This window comes from Muntiacus reevesi, chromosome X, assembly GCF_963930625.1.
Source record: "Muntiacus reevesi chromosome X, mMunRee1.1, whole genome shotgun sequence".
NCBI lineage: Eukaryota > Metazoa > Chordata > Mammalia > Artiodactyla > Cervidae > Muntiacus > Muntiacus reevesi.
The window spans coordinates 70,472,988-70,494,173 of record NC_089271.1 but is presented as its reverse complement, the minus strand read 5'-3'; the positions used below and the strand labels follow the sequence as shown (position 1 = coordinate 70,494,173).

General features: G+C 37.1%; 1 protein-coding gene across 2 annotated transcripts; it reads right to left on the bottom strand.

Moving 5' to 3' along the window:
- Positions 1-1,754: 1,754 nt before the first annotated feature.
- Positions 1,755-20,865, bottom strand: LOC136153896 (putative P2Y purinoceptor 10). Of its 2 annotated transcripts, none has more exons than XM_065916038.1 (2): positions 20,818-20,865; positions 1,755-3,120 (listed from the first exon to the last, which is right to left on the bottom strand). In XM_065916038.1, exon 2 carries the CDS (start codon positions 3,078-3,080, stop codon positions 2,094-2,096), a length of 987 nt encoding a protein of 328 aa, XP_065772110.1. In that variant the 5' UTR covers positions 3,081-3,120; positions 20,818-20,865; the 3' UTR covers positions 1,755-2,093. The 2 variants fall into 2 exon arrangements, with proteins under 2 accessions (XP_065772110.1, XP_065772109.1); XM_065916037.1 differs by lacking the exon at positions 20,818-20,865 and adding an exon at positions 19,161-19,246.
- Between the last annotated feature and the right edge of the window lie 321 nt (positions 20,866-21,186).

Below are 21,186 nucleotides of genomic sequence, written 5' to 3'. Positions count from 1 at the left end.
TGCTAAATAATTAGCTATTTGGATGTTTTATGTCTAGTTTGGGACAATATTAGATCAAGCTATTTATTATTTAATATCTTGCAACCTGAAGCCTGACACATCATCCCCACAGTCTACAGACTTTTCAAATAATCTTCAGCAAATTGTGTAGAAAAGGTCTTGGTTTTGTGTAGCTTAGCCCTAGTCTGAGTTTTCACCATCCAAACCAAGTTTAGTATTCAGTTCAGTTCAGTCACTCAGTCATGTCTGTCTCTTTGTGACCCCATGGACTGCAGTATACCAGGCTTCCCTGTCCATCACCAATACCCAGAGCTTGCTCAAACTCAAGTCCATTGAATAGGTGATGCCATGCAACCATCTCATCTTCTGTCGTCCCCTTCTCCTCCTGCTTTCAATCTTTCCCACCATCAGAGTCTTTTTCAATGAGTCAGTTCTTCACATCAGGTGGCCAAAGTTTTGGAGTTTCAGCTTCAGCATCAGTCCTTCCAATGAATATTTAGGACTGATTTCCCCTAGGATTAACTGGTTTGATTTCCTTGCAGTCCAAGGGAATCTCAAGAGTCTTTTCCAATGCCACCGTTCAAAAGTATCAGTTCTTCAGTGCTCAAATTTTTTTATGATCCAACTCTCACATCCATACATGACTATGGAAAAACCATAGCTTTGACTAGATAGGCTTTTCTTGGCAAAGTAATGTCTCTGCTTTTTAATATGCTATCTAGGTTGGTCACAGGTTTTCTTCCAAGGAGCAAGCATCTTTTAATTTCATGGCTTCAGTCACCACCTGCAGTGATTTTGGAGCCCCCCAAAATAAAGTCTCTCACTGTTTCCTTATTTTCCCCCTCTATTTGCCATGAAGTGACGGGACGAGATGCCATGACCTTAGTTTTTTGAAAGTTGAGTTTTAAGCCAACTTTTTCAGTCTCCTCTTTCACTTTCATCAAGAGACTCTTTAGTTCTTCTTCACTTTCTGCCTTAAGGTTGGTGTCATCTGCATATTTGAGGTTACTGATATTTCTCCCAGCAATCTTGATTCCAGCTTGTGCTTCTCCAGCCTGGAATTTCGCACCATGTACTCTGCTTATAAGTTAAATAGGCAGGGTGACAATATACAGCCCTGATATACTCCTTTCATAATTTGGAACCAGTCTGTTCTTCCATGTCATGTTCTAACTGTTGCTTCTTGACCTGCATACAGATTTCTCAGGAGGCAGATAAGGTGTTCTGGTATTCCCATCTCTTTAAGAATTTTCCATACTGTTGTGATCCACACAGTCAAAGGCTTTGGCATAGTCAATAAAGCAGTAGTAGATAGTTTAGCATTAGCCTAACAAATAACAACACAAACAGAGGCAATATCCTAAGCATATGTGGTGTATTCAGGACAAATTTTTCCTTAGCACTGTTTATTCTCAGTGAAGTTGCTTCACCTCTCTGAGGTTTCATTTATTCATTTGGATTGGAACCTTCCACAAGTTTATTAGGAAAGCCAGATGAGATATTATAGGTGAAAATACACAAGAGAATGGCAACCCAGAATACAATAGGCATCCAATATATTTTCAATGAATGAACACATTCCCATGCCTTTTCTTCAGTAAGGATTTGTATCCTCAAATTTATTCACATGTTGCTTCAATACTCACAAACTCTTGCCTGTGTACTCATCCCTTATAAAGACTTGATAATTTTTTGCTTTCATTTACAGGTAATATTCTTCATTTGAAAGAAATTTGCTTTTGCATTGTGTGAAGGATTCATGCATTTATTGTATCATTAACAGCATCACATTTACTAAAGAAAGGTTTAAGATAAAATATGCAATTTTCATTTATTTAAAACATCTGTAAAATCTTGATCTAAATCTCTCAGGTAAGAAACTGATTTGAATTTCAAAGAGGAAACAGGCAAATCACATTTTCCCTTCCTCTCCCACATTTCACACTCTGCCTCTATTGTCACACCCCTGTGAGCACAGATATTTCTGTTGTTCCCAAAGTTCAGTTAAAGAAACTTCTCTCTAGTCACTTTGGTCTTTGGCAAAAACAAGGAAACATAGTTAAACAAAGCGATAATCGAGAGTTGTTTTATTTTTAGCCAATCATTGATGAACCACTCTCCCTGCTCATTAGGCGGGAACGAGTCACAGAGCTGCCATGGCGAGATAGTTGGTCACGAAACTCTGAGGCCATGAAATAATAGAGAATTGGATCCAAAAGACAGCAGAGACTTGCAAGGCATAGACAAAAAGGATGGAAATACAGTGTGCTTTGGACAATGGGACAACTACTAATGATAGCTTCCTTTACCATGGTATAAAAAATAAAGTTAATATGATAGGGAGTGAAGCAGATGAAGAAGACTGCAGCACACATGTAAACCATCCTCAGTGCTTTCTGCTTTTCACTGATTCCTTGGAAAGCCATAGGTGGTTGTCTCAAGGATATAGTCATTTTCCAGGTACACCATGCAATGATGACTACTGGAATCACAAATCCTGCCAGTTCAGCAGCTGTAATCATCCCAACCAAAGCCACTGCATTCATTTTCTTGTAACCAAGATCAGCAAAGCAGGACTCAGTGTTGTTGGCTAAGTCTGTGCTTCTCATGATGGGAAATGGCAAACAGGCAGTACCCACGATGACCCATATGGCAGCACTGATGCCTACATCATACCTACGCTTCCAGTCTCTGGCCCTGAAGGGCTTGAGGAGAAAGAAGCACCTCTGAAGGCTGATGCATGTCAGGAAACAAATGCTGGCATACATGTTGAGATACTTCAGGTAGAAGCATAGCAGACAAGGGATCCTCTGGAAAGGCCAATGGTGGCTGATGTAATAATAAATCCGGAGGGGTAAGGACAACACGTGGGCAAGGTCAGCCACAGAGAGGTTTATCATGAAAATAATGGCTTTATTTTTCTTGCTGATAAAGCGGCACAGAACCCACAAGGCTGCACTGTTGGCCAGCAGACCAGGGATGAATATGAGGATGTAGGTGGTTGCATAGAGAGAGTAATGAAATGTCAAATGGGGGACACTGCAGTGATTCTCAGCATTGCTGGTACTGTTGTTTCCCATCTTGAATACTTCAGTAAGGTAAGCCGTGAAGTTATAATCCCTGCCCAAAACAGGAAAAAATAGTATCATGGTTAACCACTTTAGCTGACATCCAGATTTTCTTAAATTGAAGTTTAGTGGATTTACAATGTTTAGGCATACAGCAAAGTGATTAGCTACATATTTTTTTTCAGATTCTTTTCCATTAGAAGTTATTACAAGATATTGAATATAGTTCCCTGTGCAACACTGTAGGTCCTTGTTGTGTATCTATTTTATATATAGAAGTGTATATCTCTTCATTTCAAATTTCTAATTTATCCCTCCCTCTTTTTCCTTTATGGTAACTGTTTGTTTTCTATGTCTGTGAGTTTATTTTGGTTTTATAAATAAGTTCATTTGTATCATTGCTTTAGATTCTAATGTAAGTGATAACATATGACATTTGTTTTTATTTGTCTGACCTACTTCACTCAGTATGATAATCTCTAGTTCCATCCATGTTGCTACAAATGACATTATTTCATTCTCTTTATCGCTTAGTAATACTCCATTCATATATATATATATATGCAATATCTTCATAATCCATCCAATTGTAGATGGAACGTTAGGTTGCTTCCACGTCTTGACTTTTGTACATAGTGCTGCTATGAACATTGGGATACATGTAGCTTTTTGAATTAGAGTTTTTGCCCTTTCTGGCTATATGCCCAGAAGTGGAGTTGATGGATCATATGATAACTATTTCTGTTATCTTTTTCTTTTAAAGAAGGCTCAATATTGTTCTCCATAGTCACTACCAATTTATATTCCCATCTATGGTGTGGAAAGTTTCCTTTTTCTCCACAGTCTCTCCAGTATTTTTTATTTGTAGACTTTCCTATGATGGTCATTTGATTGGTGTGAGGTGATACTTCATGGAGACAGAGAAGACCCAGAAGAGCCAAAACAATATTGAGATAGAAGAACAGAGTTGGAGGAATCATACTCTCTGACCTTAGACTGTGCTACGAAGTTACAGTAATCAAAATATTATGGTACTGGCACAGAAACAAACATATAGATCAATGGAACAGTATGAAAAGCCCAGAAATAAACCCACACACTTAAGGTCAATTAATCTAATGACAAATGAGGCAAGAATATACAATGGAGAAAAAATAGTCACTTTAATAAGTAGTGCTGGGAAAACTGGGCAGCTACATGTAAAAGAATGAAATTAGAACATTCTCTTACACCATATACAAAAACAAACTCAAAATGGATTAAAGATCTAAATGAAAAGACCAGATGCTATAAAACTCCTAGAGGAAAACATAGGCAGAATACTCTTTGGCATAAGTTACCATTTTTTTTTTTGTTTGTTTTGTTTTTTTTTGCAATTCATCTATTAGAGTAAGGAAACAAAAGCAAAAATAAACAAATGGGACCTAATTAAACTTGAAAGCTTTTGTACAGCAAAAGAAAACATAAACAGAACACAAAGACAACCTATGGGAGAGAAATTCTTTGCAAATTATGTGACTGACAAGGCCTTACTTTCCAAAATATATAAAAAGTTTGTACAGTTCAACAAAAAACAAAACAACCCAAGCAAAAAGTGGACAGAAGACCTAAGCAGACATACAAAGAAGACATACAGATGGCCAACAGGCATATGAAAAAAGACTCAACATCAATAATCATTAAAGAAATGCAAATTAAAAATGAGTTATAACCAAATTTGTTTTTATACCTGCAAAGTCATAGGATATTAAAATTAGAAGGGGCCTGTTTATAGGTGCTAAAGGAAGGTATGCTATTGTTCCAAGGTCATTCAGTGAACCAGAGAACCATAGAAATGTCCTCAAACTGCCTTGCCAGATTGTCTAAGCTGTGTCTTGCACACAAGGAAGTCCTAAAATACTCAGTCTTTTGTTCTAATAGCAGAAAAAAAGAATATGATATTTGAGTCTGTTTCTTTTGTGTCAAGATTTCTTTTGCTTCTGGTTGGTATGAACACTGTTCATTCATTCCCAATTGCAATGGCAGAAATTTAGTCTTATTTTTCTGATCTGCTTGCCTCTCTTTTGTCCACCACCTTTCCCATTGGGTTCTGACTTCCTAACTTGGCACCACAGCACTGGGAAAATAGATTTGCCTCTTTTAGCCTGCAGTACCAAATGGCAATCCACTCCGGTACTGTTGCCTGGAAAATCCCATGGACAGGGGAGCCTGGTCGGCTACAGTCCATGGGGTCGCAAAGAGTCAGACATGACTGAGCGACTTCACTTTCACTTTCACCAGTATCCTAGCTTATTTCTGTGACTTGGGAAAATTAGTTCCTTATTATTTTATCACAATAGCTGGTGGGTTTCATGCATTCTCTCTCTCTCTTTCAGCTTAGGTTTCATTCCAAATTTACAAGAAACTTTTCAGTAATTAAAAAAAAAAACTAAGATCATGGCATCCAGTCTTATCACTTCATAGCAAATAGATGGGGAAAATGCAGAAATAGTGACAGATTTTATTTTTTTGGACTCCAAAATCACTGCAGATGGTGACTGAAGCCAAAAAATTAAAAGACTCTTGCTCCATAGAAGAAAGTCTATGATCAAACTAGACAGCATATTAAAAAGCATAAACATCACTTTGCTGACAAAAGTCTGTATAGTGAAAGCTATGATTTTTCCAGTAGTCATGTACAGATGTGAGAGTTTGACCATAAAGAAGGCTGAGAGCTGAAAAATTGATGCTTTTGAATTGTGCTGCTGGAGAAGACTCTTGAGAGTCCCTTGGACAGCAACCAGATCAAACTAGTCAATCCTAAAGGAAATCAATCCTGAATATTCATTAGAAGGACTGATGCTATAGCTGAAGCCCCAATACTTTGGTCATCTGATGCAAAGAACAAACTCATTGGAAAAGACCTTGATGCTGGGAAAGATTGAAGGCAGGAGGAGAAGGGAACAACAGAGGATAGGATGGTTAGATAACATCACAGACTCAGTGGACTTGAATTTGAGCAAACTCCAGGAGATAGTGAAGGAGAGGGAAGTCTGTTGTGCTGCAGTCCATGGAGTCGCAAAGAGGTAGACATGGCTTAATGACTAAACAAGAAATGAATTTAGAAGCTGAACTAAGATAGTTCCCCTTATGTAGTAGGGAAGGGGAGAAACCTCTTCTCTATCTAAGGGGAATTCTGTACAACATCATCAACCCATCTGTACAACCCATGTTGTACATGGATGCAACATCATCCCATGGCAGATTATCCAAAATCATGGTGAATACTGATTAGGGTATTAGCAAAATAAGTCACTAAAACCTTTTGAAACAATTTAAGGTTTAATTTTCTTATTAAAGTAGTCTTTATAATGGGAAAAGTTTTTTTTAACTTAAGGTCACAAATATACCAAATGAAAGATCTAGGACTTCAAATAGGAGGACAAAGTGGTTAATCTTTATACACACCCTTCTGTTCATCATTTGTTTTCTTCCTAAAGACAAATTTTACAAACATCGCTTCTATCCATAGTGCAGGAATGTTTATTGCCTTTAAAGCTAGAAGTGGAGAAAACAACGTGCTGATGTTTTTCCTCAAGTGGAGCTTTGTTGTTGATATGTTTTTATTTTGTTTCAAGTATGTTTACAAAACCAGAGTGACTTCTTTGCGATTCTCCTCATAAATAGCAGAATAACTTCCTATATCATTCTAAGTCTTACTCCAGGAAATAGAGAAATGATAAAAGAAAAGAACCCCAAGAGATTAATTCACAAATAAAAGAGTAAACTTTATCAGCTACTGATACTGTAAATAATACTTTCATCTTTCCTCCTCATATACTCCCTAGTCTACCTGTGATAGATCCTAAAGAGTCATGCAGTCATCTTTCTTATGTATGTATGACTTAGAACAAAAGTAGAAGGATACTCACAGGTAAAAAGAAAGTAAATAATTACTATGATCTGATCAATGATATATGCCAGAATCTGCAATGGAATTTTTCATATACATTATGTAATTTAATTCTCACAACCATCCTAAGATGAAGTTCCATTATTACTCTTATAGTGCAGATGAGCAAACTGAGGTTCAGAGAGATTCAGTAAATTGTCTTGGGTAGCAAATTTAAAAATGGGATTTTTTTATCAAGCCTGATTTGCTCCAAAGTCTGTACTATTTCCATTACAACTATTTGCCTCCCCCTGCTCAGGAGGGACATTTTAAACATGATAGCACAATGATTTGTGCTATCCAGAGAGCAAATTATGGCAGAATCTTTCTCATCTCATAGTAGGACCTCAGGATCTTATAACCTCAGTATTGCTCTAGTTATGCCATCAATATATAACTAAATATCTGTCATCACACATGTCACAAACCCTTCCTTACCACCCACTTTGACTTCAGTATTGGTCTTATTTCTACTATAATCTATTACTTATGCACAGGCTGTGAAAGAACAAGGCAGGCTACATAAGGTGCATTACAGTGCTAAGAACTAAAAGCAAACAACCACCCATTCCCACCTCCACTTCTGCACTTTACAAACATGGATATTTGTTTCTGCTTCATTGGTACAGTAATTTTCACTTAATAAGGAGACACATTGTTTTTATACCTCTGTGTTAAATAACAGAGTCCTATTAGTCCAAAACAACAAGCTAGAGGTCATGATTACAACTTATTTGTTTCTGTGGCTTCTTATGCTTCTGCGATTCAGTTTACTTTAAGTTTAGAGATTTGTATGGCCTGCTTTGCAAAATGATTTTTCTTCTCCAGACTGAAGGGGAGGTAGAAAGGGTTTTTCCCCTAATATGTTTGGTGACAATTAAATGTAAAATCCCCATGGTGATAGAAAACTGGGGGAATTTGTGTTGGGTAGGGTGAAAATATAAACTCTCTCAGATAGGGAACCTTTAGCTTCCTGTTAGCGATCTATGACGCTTCTGAAATTTTAGAAAGGAGAACAACTTAAGAAGCCAGTAACAAAAATAGGTTGAATGGAAGGGCCAAAGTCAAAACATGTTTCTTCTCTCAGCGTCTCCCTCTGTTTCTATCTCTTTTGTGTCTCTCCCTTTGGCTTTATTGTTGACTATTTCTGGTTTGTTTGTGCTCTCTGTGTTATCAATCTCTCTCCCCTTAAATCTAGATATATCTTTGACTCCTGTCTCAGGGAAGATACAAAATTGGTGACTTACTCTTGAGTCTAAGCTCTCCTTCTCAGTCTGTTCCATGACCAGCCTCCTAGACATTACAGACAGAAACTGGGAATTCATCCAACTCCTATCACTAAATTTCACCCATATCTAAACAGAAACCAGGTGATTATCACCCCCCCCCTTAAAATCTCTCCAATCTATCTCCAATCCATCTCCATTTCCACTATTGCCTTTCTAATCCTCATAGCAGCCCAATAATTATTGCCATATTACAAATGAGAAAACTGAGATAGAGAGGTTAAATAAATTGTGCCAAAGTCACAATACTCACGTAGTGTAGAGGTGGTATATTAGAATTGGAACACATGCTTGTCTCCATATTCCCTTACCTTTGCCATGGCAGATGATACTGATGATCCTAGCTGCATGCAGGGCAGTAAAAGAGACACAGACATAAAGAACAGACTTTTGGATTCAGTAGGAGGAGAGGGTGGGATGATTGGAAAGAATAGCATTGAAATATATGCATAATCATATGTAAAATAGATGATCAGTGTGAGTTTGATGCATGAAGCAAGGCACCCAAAGCCAGAGTACTGGGACAACATAGAGGGATAGGGTGGGGATGGAGGTGGGTGGGGGATTCAGGATGGGGGAGACACGTGTGTCAGTTTGGTTCAATCACTCAGTCATGTCCAACTCTTTGTGACCCCATGGACTGCAGCACACCAGGCTTCCCTGTCCCTCACCAACTCCCAGAGCTTGCTCAAACTAATGTCCATTGAGTTGATGATGCCATCCCACCATCTCATTCTCTGTCATCCCCTTTTCCTCCTGCCTTCAACCTTTCCCAGAATCAGAGTATTTTCCAATGAGTCAGTTCTTCACATCAGGTGACCGAAGTATTGGAGTTTCAGCTTCAGCGTCAGTCTTTCCAGTGAATATTCAGGACAGATTTCCTTTAGGATTGACTGGTTTCATCTCCTTGCAGTCCAAGGGACTTTCAACACATAAGACACAAAGGACACATGTATACCTATGGCCGATTTATGTTGATATATGGCAAAAACCATCAAAATATTGTAAAGCAATTATCCCCCAATTAAAATAAATTAATTAAAAATAACATTACAATCACTGAACTTCACTGCAATTTGCATCATGTTAACTTGCACCACACACTCACAGAGACCTTAAACTTTTCTCCATTTCTCATGGCCCAATCTGGTACCCTCCTTCATTTTGCTTCCTTCTCTATGCAGATGAGATTCAATGATCAAATTAACTATTCTTACCCAAGAATCCTCAACCTTCTTTGCTTAACATTCTTCTGCTGTACCAGCTTGAAAAAATTATTGTTAAACCCCCAGTTGTGTCCTCCTGTTTGCAATCCCATGGACTGTAGCCTGCCAGCTCCTTTGTCCATGCAATTCTCCAGGCAAGAATAGTGAAGTGAATTGCCATTTCCTTCTCCAGGGGAATCTTCCTAACCCAGGGACCGAACCCAGGTCTCCCTCATTGCAAGCTGATTCTTTACTGTCTGAGCCACTAGGGAAGCCTGGCATGATCTTAATCCCAGATCAAGTCCACAAACCATTTTCTTTTTTATTATCCAAACTGATGAATGATCCTATTAAAAATACCAGGATCTATTTGAAGTGCTAAAACTAGAAATCATGAATTTCTAGTTTCAGCACTTTAAGTAGAAGATTTTTTTTTTGCTCCAGCCTCTTTTTCCACACCTCTGATTAGTTTATTCTCCTAAGAAATTAATCAAGGTGCACAAAAAGAGAGTGCTGGTTATTTAACACTTTCATAACTCTACTAAAGTTTCTTCTACTCTTCTCCTCTCCCATTCCCACATTTCTCAGTAGAGGGTCTTACCTCTTAAATCACAAGAAAATTGAGGCTATTGGGTGAGAAGTAACTCAAACATTGTCCCCTCCTAACACACGCAATCTTATCTACAACTGCATCCTTCCCAACACAGCTGTCTTTCTTGTTGTACAAGTTGAATTTTCATGCTCTTAATCCCTTTTAGCTTTCTCAGAATTTTCTTTCATTAATTGTTCCCTTTCACTCCCAGATCATCATGTTGTCCTTCACTCTCAGCTAGATATTTGTCATTAAACCTCTTCAATTCCCACAATAATATTTCTCTTATCAATGCATCTTATTCTAGTTTTGTGTCATTTTCCTTCTCTTCTTAAATAAGCATCTCACAGTATTTTTTGACACTGATTGCTTTCTTTTCCTCACTTTATATCCATCCTTTAACGCACTACAATGTGGCATGGTTATCTTTATAATCTCACTGAAACTGCTTTAGTAAAGGTGACAAGTGGCTATCATGTTGTTAAATCAAGCAGGGCTTTTTTGCTGTGTTAGACAGTCAGATCACTTCCATGTTTTTTTTTTTTCTTCATTTATTTTTATTACTTCCATGTTTTTGAAATGCTCTCTCCTGTTGGCTTCTAAGCCACAACTCTATTTTGAGTCTCCTCTTAACTATCAGTCCATTCATACTGAGTTTTATTTATGTTTTCTTTCATCTCTGCACATCCTTTAAATGTTTGTTTTCCCTAGGCCTGGATATTCTCTCCTTATTCAATGTCTTCATGCTAAGTAACATCACCCACTTTCACGACTTCAATTACCACCCATATCCAGATAGCTCTTATGTCTCTGTGTCCAGGGCTGGCCTCTCCCCAGATATTAAATCTGCATGTCCAATTTTCAGCTGAGATTTCCCATTTCAGTGTTTTCTAGGCATCTCTAAATAAAAATTCCCAAAACTAAATTCATCATACTCCCTGACCTTTTACTTATCCACCACCATCTGTCCAATTACAAGAGCCAGGATACTTAAAATAATTCTAGACTGCTCTCTCATTCAATCAACCAAGTTTTCTCTCTCTCCACTCATTCTCTCTCCTCTCTCTCTGAATTATTAAACCATTATTTAATTGATCTACCTGCTTCTAGGACTGCTCTTTTAAAATGTATTCTATACTCTGCTGGCAAAATGATATATCAAAATGGCAAAGCTGGATGAGCATGCTGTCACAGGGATTGCTTTAACAATGTACTTACTGCACCATATTGAGTGTTTTCATCTATATCTCTTTATTTATAAGTAAACTATGAGCATTTTGGAGGCAAAGGCTATGACTTTCTTTAAATTTCCAAAACCTAGTAGAATTATCGGCGTATAATCAGTTAGTAAATATTTTAAGTGGGTAAATATTCTGCCTTATGACAACACATTTGTTGTTCATTTGTTTATGAATCACTCTACACTGGGCTGTGAGCTTTGTGAAGTCAGAGGTTAGGCCCTAAATTTTGTTTTCTCTTTCTCTCTAAACCCAAGGCAAGACTAAACATACAGCACAATTTTTAAAATTGATGTTAACTGGCCCATGCAGGGATTAATCTCCAAAAGTTAATCTCACTGATGTTGCATAACCACACAGATAACACAACCCAGGCAAAATTATAAGCTGTGAAAATACCACCTCTTCAGAATATACTTGAGCTCCTAGCTGTATTACTGTGAACCACCCAGATAGATATGAGGATCAAATTCTCAGTGCCTCCAATACCATTTTTAAAAAAGTAACTGCCTCTTGGCTTCACAGTGTCAGTGCTCTATCCAGAGTACATTCTGCCTACATCAAAGGCCAGGAGCTTCATAGAGGGATGCCTCTTTCCTTTAAAAAATTTCTGGTAACAGGAGCCAAACTCTAAAGGGAATAATCAGCATAGACTTCTAATCTAATAATCAAGGCAGGAGAATTAGCTACCTTCACTGAACTAACAAGATTCACTTCCAATGTGTGACTGTAAGAAGATTTCTGATAATGAAGATAGCTATAAAGTTATAACTGAAACTTCATCAAACTCCTGTCTTCCTGGATCCCATCTCAGAAATCAACATTTTACTCCTCTCTTGAGATCCTATCTCAACTCTCATCTTGTCCTTGTATGGGACAATCTATTCAGAACTTTTCCTTTGTACTTTTGCTGGACTTACAGGCTACACTATAAAAATGTAGTCTCTATGAGGGACGATTGTATCTTACACTTTCATATCTCTCATTTTGCTTAGTAGAAGGTTAAGCATGCAGTAGGAATTCAACTCATACACATTGGTTTATAAAGGTAAGAGTATGGAGAATACGTACCTATTAGCAGAGTCTTAGTCAGTTTTACTTCTAATGTCTCTCCCATAAGCTACTCTCCCAAGCAATAGTCATAGTTTTTCTCCCTTTGTTACTGAAGAAAATATGGTCAAGGCAAGAATAATAAGGTTGGAATCTAACAAATCTGGATACCTAAAAGTTCCAAAGCCTGTAATCTCAACCTTTTATTTTAAAACCAGTAGCAATTTCATAAGGTTAAGTGAGAATTCTGTCATTAAACACTTGACTTTATGGAAATAACTAAATTTTGTTTTAGAACACAAAGTTAGGTCAGGCCTCTAAATATGAATCAGTGAGTCTGAATCCAAGAACATCATAGGTACTAATAATGTATATGTAAATGCAGCTTCACTTCCCAACCCACTAGCTCAATGCTGTGCATTTGCAAAGGCACAGTCAAAGTGAACTTATATTATGATGGCATCAGAATTTGTTCCAGACTCCTAAGTTTCAGTGAAATACTAAGTACGAGAAGTTTCCACTTGCATCCTCCACTAGCTAAGTGCTATTACTATTAATATATTACCTTTGACCTTTGAGAGAACCCTGAGTTAATTGTTATTATACCCATTTCTGGGCTTCCCTGCTGGCTCAGACATTTAAAAAATCTGCCTGCAGTGCAGGAGACCTGGGCTTGAACCCTGGGTCTGGAAGATTTCCTGGAGAAGGGAATGGCCACCCACTCCAGTATTATTGCCTGGAGAATTCCATAGACAGAGCAAACTGGATGGGCTACAGTACATGGGATTGCAAAGAGTCACACAACAGAGCAACTAACACTTTCATACCCCTTTATGGATCAGAAAATGAAGACTCAAAAGTATTGCTTCTTCCTCAAAGTCACAGTTATTACAATTTCAGTCATAATGAGGCTCTTCATGAGTAGAGAAAGCTAAAAATGTTCCTTTGTAAGCAATTTGTTGCACACAAATATGTTAAAGTTACATTTATATGGGTAAAACCATTCTTCAGAGATGAAGATGCTAATAATCTCAATTGTATTTCTAGCACTTTTATGACTATGTTTTTGTTGTTGTTCAGTCACCAAACCGTATTTGACTCTGTGATCCCGGTGACTGTACCATGACAGGCTTCCCTGTCCCTCACCATCTCTGGGAGTTTGCTCAAGTTCATGTCCATTGAATCAGTGATTCCATCGAACCATCTCATCCTCTGTTGTCCTCTTCTCCTTCTGCCTTCAATCTTTCCCAGAATCAGGGTTCTTTCTAATTAGTCAGCTGTTCACATCCAGGGACCCAAGTATTGGAGCTTCAGCTTCAGCATCAGTCTTTCCAAAGAGTATTCAGGGTTGATTTCTTTTAAGATCCATTGGTTTGGTCTCCTTGCTTCCCAAAGGACTCTCAAGAGACTTCTCCAGCACCATAATCTGAAAGCATCAATTCTTCAGCGCTCTGCCTTCTTTTTTTTTTTTTTTTTTCTTAATTGGAGGTGGATTAAATATCTAAATGTAAGACCAGAAACTATAAAACTCCTAGAGGAGAACATAGGCAAAACACTTTCTGACATAAAGCTCTGCCTTCTTTTATTGTCCAGCTCTCACCTCTGAACATGACTACTGGAAAGACCATAGCCTTGACTATATGGACCTTTGTCAGCAGAGTAATGTCTCTACTTTTCAAAACACTTTCTAGGTTTGTCATGTCTTTCCTGCTAAGAAGCAGTCATCTTCTAATTTCATGGCTGCAGTCATCATCCACAATGATTTTAGAGCTCAAGAAGAGATTTTCACTGTTTCCACCTTTTCCTCTTCTATTTCCTATGAAGTGATATATGACTGCACATATATGGCAAATGATTCCCACCAGGTGTCTGGGTAGGGTACTATCAAAACCAGGGATCTTTAACAAGTTTTGCTTATGAACCCAAACCACAATAGATCTATGGATAAAGTACTGGAATGATGGATTTATAAGTGTATTGTATGCTCAGTTGCTCAGTCATCTCCAACTTTTTTCGACCCCATGGACTGTAGCTCTCCATGTTCCTCTGTTCATGCGATCCTCCAGGCAATAATACTGGAGTGGGTTGCCATTTTCTTCTCTAGATCTTTCTGATCCAGGGATTGAACCATGTGTCCTGAGTCTCCTGCATTGGCAGGCAGAGTCTTTACCACTGAGCCACCTGGGAAGCCCTAATAGTAGTGAGCCAAATGTAACAAGGCATGTGAGATGGGGAAGACTCAGAAGCTGTAAAATATATTATAAAGAACACCGGATTTGGAGCTATAACACTTGGCTTTTAGCAATTATTCAAATACTATCTCTTTATTTTGTTTTGCTAAGTCCCTTCCTTTATGTGAGTTTCATTTCTCTCATTACTAAGATAATAAGAACTGTATGATCTTAACTATCTTCTGCTCTAACTTGTCATGACTTTATGGGCCTGGACTCTCTAAACCCCTGCCTCTAACATACCATCAGCACTGCCACGTCCATCATTAATGCAACTGTCACCATCTCAACTTACTTGCACTTTGCAAAGCATTATTACAACTGTAATTACTATTAATTATTATTTAAAGTTCATATATACATATTATATAATATATTAATTTATAATATAATATATTAATATATTATAATACATTATATATTAATTATATATTATATATATTATATAGTGTATATAATTAATATAATACATATTAATTATATATTATATAGTTAATATATAATATATAATTAATATAATATAATAATATAATATATATTATATAATACAATATATAATATGATATATATATATATATATATATATATATATATATATATATATATATAACAAATTAGGTCATTCCCATTCTACAGATCAGGAAAATGAGACTCAAAGGAGTCATCACATTTATCACATTTACCTGAATGCTATACAAGAGGCAGAGTGAAGAGTGTAGAATCTAGGCTTATGGCATCAAGGTAGCTACTCAGTTCTACAAAGCTTTAGCTTCTCAGCCCTCTCCCTCTCTTCACCTCTCGTTATTAAGTCAGTAATACCATTAAGTGAACAAATTTGTCAAATATCAAAAATCAAATATGTGTCTCTTATTTTCTTTGATAATAGGACTAGCATGTGGGCTTGTTATCTTGGGAGGAAAAGAGAAAATTAGAGAAAGGTTGCTGACAGGGGACCTCCCCACTTTCCAGGGGAGAATATTCACAGGTCATTTGGGAATGTAACTTCCTTTTTTTTTTTTTTTTTTTTTAGCATTTTTCTTCTTATTTGAATCACAAAAGTCTCACATGAACTACCCAAGCCAGTCAGATACCCATACCCACAGTGTCCTTCATTAAATCACTCATAACCACAGCCAAAGAAGAGCAACTGGAATTTGGAGCTCTACCATTTCCAGAGCTCAACTGATTGAGCTCCAAATCAACTGTAAATAACCTGACTTGATTTTAGAAGTATAGAAGTTTGGATATGTTCTGCAAGTCTAGACATGTCCCCTATAATTTAGAAGTGAAAATTATTTTTATTCTTAAAATGAATTAAAATAAAATTTGAATTGAACTCCCATGCATGTATCTTTATTGGATTTTTAATCACATAAGGAGGCCTAATTATTCATCATTTTTGCATTTGGGGGAGTATTTTGGAGATTGAAAGAATCATGTTCTTTGGACAGACCTGGGGTCATGTCTTAACTCACTTATTAGCTCTCCAGCCTGAAATGACTCACTTCATATTTAGTGGCTTCAGTTTCCTCATTTATAATATTAGGATCATAGTGCCTGTAACATATATCATTGTAAAGATTAAATAGGAACTGTATATGATTAAGGAGATCAAACCAGTCAATCCTAAAGGAAATAAACCCTGAATATTCATTGAAAGGACTGATGCTGAAGCTGATCCTTTGATTATCTGATACAAAGAACCGGCTCATTGGAAAAGACCCTGGTGCTGGGAAAGATTGAGGGCAGGAGGAGAAGGGGCAACAGAACATAAGATGATTAGATTGCATCATCGGCTGAATGGACATGAGTTTAAGCAAACTCCAAGAGACAGTGAAAGACTGGGAAGCCTAGTGTGCTGCAGTCCATTCGACAAAGAATCAGACAGGACTGAGTGAACAACAATGACAAAAAGGTAGAAAACATATCTATAATCCTCTCTGGTACACAGTATACATTAAATAAATGTTAGTCCATTTCTACTTTACTTGTACTGAGAGTAACCTCCATGAGCTTTTGGTTGGATCGTGTACTTTTCTGAGTTTAGAAAATCTCCCCAAAAGCATAGGTGTGAGAAATATTGAGTAGGATTAATGCAATAATTCTCAAAGTATAAGAGTGGAAAACATGTACTACTTGAAAAAAAAAATCCTTATTACAGCAAATACATTTGGAAATCAAAATTATTTTCCATATAATACAAACTGAAAGTACAGATCTACAAAAATCTTTTGACTGTTTGTCCCACAGTACTTGGAAAATGTCATTGTGATGGGATAAGTTTTTTTAGGAGTCCAGGATCAGGATCTAGTTCCTAACTAGGCAAGTCCACGATAACTTTGCAGTGAGATTTTTATGTTTTTCAAATGGAACTTTGCATCTAAAAGATTAAGAAATACTGATTAAGTGACAGTCAGTGTGGAAATCAGATTTCAGAATTCTTTCCCTTGAATGTTTGCATTTTATTATTAAAAAAAGGAAATTATTTACAAAACACTTGCCTGTGGTCTAAAAGTTGAAGCTCTCGTGATGACATTACTCTGAAAGAAGTATAGTGGCCCTTAGCATAGATTACTGAGTTCCCTTTGAAAGTTAGACTGTATTTCCAGAAGGTTCTAACTGTAGTTAGATTTCCCTACTGTCTCATTATTTACCACTTCATGATATATTCTTCTCAGGCACAAGGAGCCCAGAGTCAAACCACTGTACTAGGAAGAAAGTTAAAGACAATCTATTTCAAGCCCCCACCTTATTATAGACGAGACTACTGAGACTCAGAAAAATAAAGTAACTTGTCCAAAGCCAAAAGTGAATCTTTCACAGAACTTGAGCTAAAATCAAGCTTTCTTTCTGTACTTTGGTCCATATACTTCATCACTCTGTCTGTGATGCATGTGAATCAATACTAGATGAAAATTCAAATGCAAAATATCCTGACCTGAAATATAAGTAGACATTTTTAGACGAGTTTTTAAATAAAGCATAGACTTCCTGCCAGTCATTACCCTGATTGTAGGAACATTTAGAAAAGGTGGATTCACAAAGACAGCTCTGTCCTCTTTACTTGGGCCATAGACTGTCCTGCTTCTTAGGACATAGACTGACTTACCTCAAACACAACAACTGTGAAAAGTCACCCAAAACCATCCAGAAGTATGTTCACTTATTTGAAGTCTTGTGTTCCACAACTGCCAGGATTTGCACAGTTTGTGCAATTTAAATTCAACAATTTTTCCAGTTGACCCAAAAAATATAACTGCTTTTGACTAAAGAAGGAACTCTGTTTAACAGGAACTGTTGCAAACATAATTACACCAAATGCATAACTTTATTCTCATTCAGGCCATTTTCTACCTCAATATATCAGCATATCACATATTTTTTAACAGTGAATAATTTTACTGTGTTGCAATTGCTAAGGGATAACCTCTTCAGATAATAGAAAGGGCAATGACTCCCACATCCATTTGAAAAACAAAAATAAAAAATATTCCCACTTGCAGGATTCTTAGGACTGAGACCACTCCATCCACAATGCACCACAAAGCTTGTTATCATTATATCCAAAATGATCCTGGTACCAACTGTTGTGGCACAGTTCACCTTGAAGAATTCCTCAACTGGAAGTTTTCTTTTGATTCAGTCATCTTAGCTCAGAACAAGAAGGGTTTCTAGCACTCAACATAATAAGAATGATAACTGTTGAAAAGATAGGTACCACTTCTGGAGCTCTGCTATCTAGTAAGTCTGAAGTTGGGTCAAAATGCAGCTTTCAAAGGATCAAGAAATGCCTTTGAACAGATTGAAATGATTTTAACAGACTTTGTCATCTGAGATATTTTCTTCTTTCCTAACCTACAATCCAACATAGTTATAAATATATTTATAGTATTCTCTGGGAGATACAGGTTTCTGTAGGAAAAAGAGTCCATGATTTAGAAGACATATGTTCTAGTTCCAGCTCTGCCAGTAACCAGCTGAGTGATCTCAAATGTCTTCACTTCACAGCCTCTCAGTTTTCCCATCTATATTGTGAAGGATTTGGATCCCTAGGAGTTCCTTCATCTCCAAAATCTATGATCTGACTTTCTTTCTTTCCCTCCTATCTGTGACAGTTAAACTTACCAAAGCAAGGGGCTTATACATAAAAATGTTCCTTCATTAAGCAACTACAGAGCAGAAATCCAAATCCTCTTTTTCTGGCTGAATAGGTCAAGCTGTCCCATTAATCTCACTGAATGCACTCTTTTCTTATGACTTTGTGCTGTCTTCCTTGGATGATAAGGAAACAAAGAGCCCTCAGCAAAAAGTGAGCTGCATCACAGACTCCTTGATCCTGGAATAATGGTGGGGACTAATGGCATTAACCCTAACTTTGTATTCTAATCAGAACCAAGGGAATCACCATTGCTCCTGCTGTAATAAGTCTGAAAGAGGCCAGGGTCCATTTTAAAATTGGACACTGTTCTCATGTCTGTCCTTGTCTTGGATCTTCATGCTCCCCCCCAACCTTCCCACGTGGAATTTTACCAGTTCCCATATATTAAGCTGTAACTTACCTTGGAGCCTTGCTGGGCTTGTTTCTTTGCAGGGTGTTTGGGGTGAAAAAGCCTAACTCTTGGTGTCTCAGAGCCTACTGATAACTGGCAAATTTGTTGTTGAAAGAGGAAGTTGAGTGCATTTGGTGTCTCACCACAGAAACCTGAAGGTAAGTCCCTTGAGCAGAAGATATCACTCGTTTTATTTAGTTTTTATTTCATTGGTGCAAAGAAATTCAAAAAGCTGAGAGCCAAAGAATCTGCAAAATCAAATAATGACTACCTATCAGCTTTCCTCACTGTTTCTTACGCTATCTCCTTCCAGCACAACTCACATGCCTATCCCTCTCACTATATTCCAGTAAGCTCTATGTTAAGATGGGATTTTGAGGAAAAATCTGAATACAGTTTACCTAAGAACAAGAAAACAGCAACTTTTTCAAACCCGAGAGGTAAAGAGTGAGAAAACCTCAAGAATATGTGTCAGAACTAATAGCAGTAGGACTACATTTGCTTAAGTTATTCCTTCCAATTGGAGTACCCTTCCCTCAGCCTTTAATCTCAAGGCTTTTATAATTTAATGTGCAGTTTATTTTTGTACATTTCTTAGTGTATTGCAAACTGCCTAGGGGCAAAAATCATATCTGACTTGTTCTTGTATTTCTAACTAGTCTAGCACAAGGCACTTTCATGAATGATTGCTGAATGAAAAAGTGAAGGAATAAATGAAAAAAATATTCAAATAATGAAAAAATAAATGAACCATATATCCTACAGTCTCCCTCCTATGTACCAAGGTTTCAGTTTCTGTAATGTCTGTGGGGCCTTTAAAATTATGCAAGTAAAAAAGATCACACACTTGGGGACTATAGAGTAGTTCTGAGAAACAAGTCTTGCAAAGCAACATAAACCTCTGTGGGCATGTGAGGAAATTACATTTAGAACCCAGTGCCTAGAACTTCAAAGAGACTTCTGGGTAATAATAATAACAAAGGAGAAAAAAATACTGTGAGTTAGGTCAAACACTAGCATTCAGATTTATGGACAGGACTGATTAAAGAAGGAAGTGGATGACAAAATTTTTGTAAAAGGCAATCTGGATCTCCCTGTAAAACTAGAATCATTCAAGAACAAGATGGAGCCATACCCTACACTCATAGATCACCAATATAAATTTCAAGGGCCTAGAGAGACAGAAAAGAGACACTTTTATCATTAGAAACTGAGAACTTGAACTGATTGATGAAAAGGCCATGGCTTGTAAGAACTGGTAAAGGAAGACGGTACCCATCCTGACTGAGGTATATCAAATGAAACATGCCTGACCTCACAATCCCCTTCTTAACTCTTATTTTATATGTTTATACAGCTCCAATCTGTTGTTAATTTAGTTTGCTGACTTGGCATAACTACTGAAAGGAGAATGTACTGATAGGCCAAGACAGGTTTCATTCCATTTGGTAGTTCTAATCTTCAGTATAAATTATTAATATTAAGCTGTCTTTCTGTTACAAATTCATCCTTTCTGAGCTTGGGAAACATGAGCCAGTTCTCCTAAGCTATGACCCTTCCCTGGCCAAAGAAAGTTTCAGACCCGTTGATCTTTAAAGTCAAACCTTAGGACAAAAGAATAAAAAGAACCCTTTCCTGACAATTAGCTATAGTCACCACCACCTACCTTCATTTCCCAGACAACATCTTAACATTGTTAAGAAAATGGCTTGCCAGCTTGCTTCATTGCTCTCTTGCACGCAAGTATCTTCTCCTTTTATTTGTTCTAAAAAGGGAAGCAAAAGTAGCTCAGAAGTCAGTGACCCAGTTTTGGCAGAGGATATTTCAACTCAGCTAAAATTTTGAGTGTTAGTTAAAAGGAGCAAAACTATACACAAACAAAAAAAAATTATAATTTAACAATTATCTCCAATTAACTTTTAGAGGAATATCTTCTAGCTATTGAGTATGACTGATAATCTAAGACTTATTATCATCTCAAACCAAGTGGTAAAAATATCCAGTCATAAGAGTCTAAAAAATAGTACAGCTGCCC

Bases quoted from the DNA above. Each gene is read 5' to 3' on its own strand.
- LOC136153896 (XM_065916038.1), bottom strand. From the start codon at position 3,080: ATGGGAAACAACAGTACCAGCAATGCTGAGAATCACTGCAGTGTCCCC.